Raw genomic sequence first — 7,787 nt, forward strand, 5'->3', positions numbered from 1 at the left:
TCTACTCGTGAATCGAGTTTCCGATTTATTTTATATTTTTGATTGAAGATAATTAATCGGGAAGAACATTTCTTACGATTACATCGAGTTTCCTTTCTTTAATACTTTAATACTATAGTTCTTTATTACTTTAATCTTTTTCGAAAGTACTCGCAGTATTTATAAACTCAAGTTATTAGATCGAAAACGAATTAACTTTATATTCTGATGGTATTATAAAAATATATAAGTAGAGTGTAAGGGATGATGCATGGCTTCGTAGCCTTGAGGCCACCTGGCACGATCATCGAATTGAGATCGTTTCTCAATACTTTCATTACCTTTTCTCTCTCTCTCTCTCTCTCTCTCTCTCTCTCTGTCTCTCTCTCTCTTTCCTCCTTTTTTCGATAACAAAAATTATATTATTCGATGTGAGATTTTCTAACTCTAATTACACAAAATTGTAAGTTGGAACAATTCATAGTATGAGAATACACATTTATATTTCAGACACACATTTCTCTCTCATTTTTCTTTTATAATTGTCAAGTAACGTATATACATACATACATACATATATACATACATACCTACAAGGGTAAAAAAGCAACTGGCAACAGATGCAAGTTATGAAGTCTAGCAACTGGTGACTCTTACCTACATGAGAGTTAATTAAGACAGAAGCGTATTAAATAGCTACTACTAACTCCTGGAGGAAGAAGGAAGAAGAAAATTTTACTTGGAAATTGTAAATAAATATATACTCGAAAATTGTATAATAATGTAGATGAAAACATTGACGAGTGCAAAAATTTATTATCACTGTTATATTAGATAAGTATCAGTATCAATTCAAGATTTTTGATAATAATTCCATTGTTACTTTATCTCATCGATCAGTCGCTTTTTTTTCGCCATATTGACATATATATATATATATATATATATATATATATATATATACTCGTACCTATAATGCCAGGAAATAAAATATCACATAATATTATCAAGAAATCTACATAAAGAAAATACTTCACATAATTTGTGACATCATGTCTATTATTATACTCGTAGTAAATAAGTCGACGATCAATTTATCCCGAGTATTCCGCCTTCTATAAAGATATACACAAATGCGTATAAATGCAGACTTATCTAATATAAAACGCAACCTGTATACATATCTCTGTGTAAATATATACAATATCTTAAACATTATACCTTTTTGATTTCTTGACATTGCATCAATAATGTGTATTGTTTTTCATTCAAGTTCGAAAAAAGATATTAACAGTGACAGTAAATAATTAAATAGTTTCTAACATATAAAAATACATAGATTGATCTTCACATCACAATATCGTTTGCTTTTTAAATTAATGTACAGAGAGTCATAATATATTTGTTATATAAATTAATTATTATTAGAACAGTAGACTGACTCGAATTTTACTGATATAAATATAAATTATCGACTAAATTATTCCCCTTAGAAATATCTAAATATAGTAATATTCATTTTGTTGTTTTGTTTGTACATAATAGAGTACGTTTCGTTGTTTTTAACAAGTAATGCATTTGTACAAATAAATCAAACTAATTAATAAGTTCGACGTCAGATGATTCTGCTATAAGAGTTGAAATTTCTTGAATATAACTAGGCTCGCCTAATATCGGATCAGATGATTGACTCGAATAAGCTTCATACCAAGATTTTGGAACATCTTCTAATGCAGGAACATCTTCCTGCGATGAAGAATCTGATGATACTGTGAGAGAAATGAATAAAAATATAAGAATTTGACATTAAAAAAACAAAAGTACAAATAATAAGAAAAACAAAGCTATTCATAATATTACAATCGCTAAGCGTCTTGATATCTTTCTCTTCTTCTGATTCGCCTTTTTCATAAACAAAATTCTCCTCTTTATCTTCTTCATCCATGGCAAAATGTAAATACGATAGAATAGATATAAGCACTAAGAAAAACAAGTTTGTTCCGATACCAATAATGGTTGATAAAATAGGCCAATGAAACATCAAATAACGTAAGCCTGATAAATTTGCATTGATGATTATCGACGCAGAATAAAATTCTATATATCTTGATTGAATTTCAATATAAATTATTGTAACCGGATGACTCTGAAATTAAAATACAGATAAGTTAATATTCGTTTTGATCAATTTTTATAATTGTTTTTCATTAATATATCTTATATATACTTGATCTTCTTCAAAATTTCCAAACAATTCAAGGACAACATTTTGTTTTTCTTCTGTAGTACCAAAGATCATCATAGGTGAAAATGTAAGAGTACTAAGCATATGTAATAATGTACTACGGTAATGCAACATTGCTGATCTGCAGGCATGTTCCACTAAGAATCCATCTCTACTACGTAATTGTGCACATACCATAAACATTCCTGTATGTAAATTAATGTTTACAAAGATAGAGACAGAGACAGAGAGAAAGAGAAAGAGAGAGAGAGAGAGAGAGAGAGAGAGAGAGAGAGAAAGAGAGAGAAAAAAGAGAGAGGAAAGAATGAAAGAGAAAGAGAAAATAATTTGTTTACTTGATTAACATAATAACCATACCAAGTTCTTTATTTGCAGGAGACTCTGGCATTTCTAAATGTAAATTAATTTTATAAGGCTGGCCAACCATCAATAGATTCTGTTTTTTCGTCAATTGTATATGGGCCGATGGAAAACTGCAAATTCCTTTGTCCTCATCGCATGACCTATTGTTAAAAATAATATTTTAATTTGCATATATGTATGAAATAATTAATACAAAATTTATTTACACATGAAGTAATTGTAATTAAATACTAATATTAATTTTCTTAAAAGTAATCTATATATTCTAATATAACGTACAAGTTTTGAATTGAAGCTCACTTGAATTGCAAATGCACAGGCCGTACATATGACATACTAGGCATGTAAGCATAGTAAAACGCCGTATAGAGAAATACAGATAACCAAATAATGAGAATACCACTGATAATAATAACACCTCCGCGAAACACTGCTTCCTTAGCTGATTGTACTCCCTGTGTTGTTTTCTTTTGCATATTGAACCATTTTTTCATTATTTGTCGGAATGATCTCGTGATCAACATTTTGAACAAGTATGATGCTATTTGTTAAAAGTAATCAATATTAAATAAATATAATAAAATTAATTTCAATGATACAAATCGTTAAAAAAGATAAGATAAAATTTATCATCCATTAACATGTGGTTATGGTATAAAAGTATAGGTTATGTATACGTACATTTGCACTTTTTGCAAACAATTTAGTAGATAATCAGGCAGATGGCTCGACCGTAGGACGATAATAAGATACAACATATATATAATACAAATCAACATGTAAATAGGAAGGACATATTCTGTACAATTTTATTACATTATTAGCATAATACATTTGAAATTAAATAGAAAATCTTCTTTTTTTTTTTCTCTCTTTCTTTCTTTTTCCATCAATAAATATTTGTAATCTGTTAAAAAATTAAATTATATTTTTTTTTTTGTAAGCAATAAACCGTTCAGTATATGAAAATATAATCAATATAATATATGGAATATTAGTAGATTTTGATTAAACTTAAAAATTTTTTAAATATTATTTTTATACAGTACATTGAGAATATTAACAAGTTTTGTTTGTAAGAAATGTTTATGGAAAAGTTATTGCAAATATTCTATGCCTCTTAATAAGATAATATTTGCACTTTTCAATACAAAATGACTTAGATGTAATATATACATATGATAAGACACGTTTTATTGATTTCTGTGAGTACGATGAATAATTAAAAAAAAATTATTTTCCTTTTCTATGCTCTAATCTAGGTCTGCCTTTCTTTGTAGTAGGTTTATCCTTTCCTTTATTCAATAAGGGATGTGTTTCTGTAAGCAGACCAATTTGATCAATGCTATTTTAAATGATGATTTAAGAATAAGATCTATTAAATGTATAAGTTCTACCTCCAGTTGGTGCACCTTGTAAATCGATATTATGTGAACGATGTTTCTTTACTGGTGGTTCATGAGGAGAAGTTTGATTATCCTCTGAATCCTCTACATCTGGAGATATCGGTAAAAATTGAAGAGAACCTATATCTTCCGTCTCTTCGTCTGAACTACAAAATGCAGCAACTCTGTCGATTGATGCTACATCTACCTCAATTTCTTCATCTTGAGCTTCTTCACCCTGTACTACAGATTTATCCTCGTCGCTTAAATCAAATTCACTTTCTCTCTCTTCGTATTCTACATTTTCATCTAATTCTTTAAAGTCTGGCGCAAAAGCGGACCAATTTTCTACTTGATTTTGTGCCCAAATAGAAACTACACCTGATGAAATGGAAGCTATGATAGGTCTTACTGGATGCCACTATACACAATAAATAGAAATTTTAATTGTATAATTATATTCATATAAAATCTTTTATTTATTCATTAAAATCTTTTATTTAATTTCTTATACATACCACAACATCTAATAATAGTTCTCCTTTAGTTCCATGCAAAATTTTAACTAAGTTTCCAATACTTTTTTCCCAAACATATAATGCATGTTGTCTGGCAGACCCAGCACATACGTATTCTCCATCTCCAGAAAAACAGCACTTTTTCCACATTGTTTTATTTACAAGATCTTGTAATTTTTGAATTGGCTCTGGTTCACCATCTTTCCCGCATGCCAATATCTCTGTACTATCATACACGCGAATTACTCTATCGGAAGTGTTAACAAGAAAACATGAACCACGTCTTGCAAATTCAATGCTCTTTACTGCCGTATTACTGGCAGTACCTTGTGAAATTTTGTAAGATGCCTTAACAGTTAAATATTCTGCATCTAAGACCAAAATTCTACCTCTAGCATTTCCAGTATATACATAATCACCTCTTCTATCAAATGATGCTACTATATTTAAATCACTCTAAAAGTAAGACAATAGTTTTAAATAATATATATATATATATATATATATATATATATATATATATATATATTTAATATTTATATAAATACAAATATAATAAAATATAACTCTTATAAATATTACATACGTCTTCATCAAGAGGTATGACCCTGTGTGTGCCTTCGACATCAACCATTACAGCAGCATGTCTCATTGGGCATACTAAAAATTTATTTAAATTTCTTGGATGAAATTGAACTTTTAAGATTGGCGAAGGAAACCTATATTTCTGATCGCATTCCCCAGACAGAACATCCCATATGCAAACATTATTATCTGTGGAAGCACTCAGCAACTTATGCCCATTTCTAGACCAACTATATAGATATATAAACACTGTTAAAAATTTTACATAATATTTGTGATTATATCAGACTTAACTCATTTAGAATAAAATGAACTATCCTACCTCAATGAACAAACTGGATGTACATGTGCACTGATGATCTTTGCTATCCCACGTGTCAGAAAATCCCATATAACTATCCTACCATCATTACAACCAACAGCAAGTAAGGTTCCTCGTTTGTTAAATGTACATGTCACAGCAAGCGATATACAATCCAATGTACCATCAAATTCCTAACAAAATGATTATAATTCTGCTCTAAGGTATGATTTGATTTTATTTTATTTTTGATATATAAAATTGAAATGACTTGATTAGAATTAAATAACTCACCTCTGGATAATTCTGACCGAATGATTCTGAAACAATAAATTAAATACAAGATATATTAAAGTAAAAGTTTTACTTAAACATATATATTATTGAATAATCTTACCTAATAATTCCAAATTCATTTTCGTAAAATTATATTATATTTCTTTCCTCGATTACAATTGTTGTTATAACGTTGATCTGTCATCAAAAGTGTAGTAAATTTTTAATGCAGAGAAAAATCCACTAAAGCAGGAATACCAACATTTAATTTGATTTTCATTGTTGGTAATAACACTGGTGTACTTATTGACAGCAAGATAATCGAATATACTAGTATTTAGCTTGATAAACTATTAATTAATAATTAAAATTAGTTAATAATTTAAAATTAATTAAAATATAAAATAATTTTAGTCATACATTTTATCATGTATCCGCGTATACTATTAGTAATATTGAACATTGTTATATTACAATCGTTAATAATAATTGTTATAACGAGTTGATAGAAAACTTATCGTAAAATAATACTTTTATTATTAAAAAAAAGAAATAAAAAAAAAATAAAAAATGAATACTTACGAATTTATATAGGTTAGTTCTCTGAGTATGTAATCAAAGTTTTTTTTTTTTCTTACCATATCCCACATACCATATTTCATTTTTTTACGATATTGTTAAATTTCAAATTAAAAATTGTACACTATTTTGTTTTTATACTTTCCTCTATAGAAGTAGCCCACTTTATATTACCATTACTATCACTATTACCATAATAATATATAATATAATAATAACAATGATAAGAAAAAGTAAAAGAATATACTTATATTATATACATTAGATATACATATAATAATGATAATGTATAATAACAAAAAAAGAAAAAATTGTATTATCTTACGTAATGATTTATCGCGCGTACAATCAATAAGTAAAGTTCTTGATAATCATACATCGACAGATACATCTTATATTTTAATTTATATTAAAATAATATAATATATAAATATATCACTAATTATTATTAACAAAACATTCGATAAAATCTTATTTTCTATCGTAAATTTATATACTAATTATTATATATGTATCAGTTATATTTATTATTCCCTGTACATTTTTCGCGAAACAAATGCGTATCGACGACGTATCTAGCATGGATCACTGCAAGATGCACGTCACATTAAAAAAAAAAAAAAAAAAAAAAAAAAAAAAAAATATATATATATATAAATATAAAAAATTTAAAGTTCACAATTTACTAACACTACTTACTCTAACCTAATGAACTCAATTGTTCAAGTGGGATATAATTTACCAAGTTTATACACCGATATGACAGATGCAGTTCCTCGCTTACGTTTGTAGTTCGTATTTTGTCCATAGCTGTCGCTGAAGTCACAAATGATTCGAGCAAAGGCTGATGACATTCTTAATTTCGAATACTCGAAATTTCGAATTGACTTTAACAACTTCAAAATGATCCAAAGATATAGAAACTTGGAAATAAACAAATTAAAAAAATTAATATTATAAGATTAAGAAACATATATTTAAATTTACACATTTCGTGTAAATGAAGGATCGTTTATCACAATATATTATTTTCTATAATATTTTTTATTTCTTTATTTACTATAAAATTATGTTTTCAACAAATTGTGGGAAGATACGTGGGAAATAAAATCAAATGATTAAATCATATTTAACAAGAACTCGATAACGGAATACTGATCATAGTCAGAGAGCTATTTGTAGAATATTCAGTTAAGGAACCGCATTTGTTTTTATTTCTTTTTATTTTTTTTCTGTTTATTTTTTTTTTTTTCTTTTTTTTTTTAAGCGCTTGCGGTTTAATGAAGTTTTATAATTAGTAATGATCTGATATTAGTAACGTAACAAAGTTATTTCACGGGCAATTTTTGTTTAAATCGAAACATCCTTAATAAAATTACTTGGTGTCATAGTTGCTTTATACTTCTCCACATTGCGGGACAAATAGCACGTAATATTGTATCCATATTTTAATTATGAAATTAGTGGCAGATCATAGGTACTACATGCATCTCATGTAATGCATCGCAAGAGCATTTGCTGCACACGTATACTTTTTTTTTTTTTCTTTTTAAGCT

General features: G+C 27.4%; 2 protein-coding genes across 5 annotated transcripts; both read right to left on the minus strand.

Annotated features, from left to right (window-relative positions):
• Positions 1-775: 775 nt before the first annotated feature.
• LOC124949453 (seipin) lies at positions 776-3,398 on the minus strand. 2 transcript variants are annotated; one of them, XM_047494468.1, is made up of 6 exons: positions 3,269-3,398; positions 2,888-3,128; positions 2,582-2,727; positions 2,207-2,409; positions 1,840-2,125; positions 776-1,748 (listed from the first exon to the last, which is right to left on the minus strand). In XM_047494468.1, the coding sequence occupies exons 2-6, from the start codon at positions 3,109-3,111 to the stop codon at positions 1,576-1,578; spliced, it is 1,032 nt and encodes a 343-aa protein (XP_047350424.1). In that variant the 5' UTR covers positions 3,112-3,128; positions 3,269-3,398; the 3' UTR covers positions 776-1,575. The 2 variants fall into 2 exon arrangements, with proteins under 2 accessions (XP_047350424.1, XP_047350423.1); XM_047494467.1 differs by lacking the exon at positions 3,269-3,398 and having other exon boundaries at positions 2,888-3,262.
• Positions 3,362-6,813, minus strand: LOC124949451 (retinoblastoma-binding protein 5 homolog). Of its 3 annotated transcripts, XM_047494464.1 has the most exons (8): positions 6,235-6,808; positions 5,774-6,002; positions 5,671-5,696; positions 5,398-5,570; positions 5,077-5,305; positions 4,491-4,946; positions 3,985-4,393; positions 3,362-3,906 (listed from the first exon to the last, which is right to left on the minus strand). In XM_047494464.1, exons 2-8 carry the CDS (start codon positions 5,790-5,792, stop codon positions 3,821-3,823), a joined length of 1,398 nt encoding a protein of 465 aa, XP_047350420.1. In that variant the 5' UTR covers positions 5,793-6,002; positions 6,235-6,808; the 3' UTR covers positions 3,362-3,820. The 3 variants fall into 3 exon arrangements, with proteins under 3 accessions (XP_047350420.1, XP_047350421.1, XP_047350419.1); XM_047494465.1 differs by having other exon boundaries at positions 4,000-4,393; positions 5,774-6,813; XM_047494463.1 differs by having other exon boundaries at positions 5,774-6,808.
• Positions 6,814-7,787: the final 974 nt, after the last annotated feature.

The sequence above is a fragment of the Vespa velutina genome, chromosome 5, assembly GCF_912470025.1.
Source record: "Vespa velutina chromosome 5, iVesVel2.1, whole genome shotgun sequence".
NCBI classification, from domain to species: Eukaryota; Metazoa; Arthropoda; class Insecta; order Hymenoptera; family Vespidae; genus Vespa; species Vespa velutina.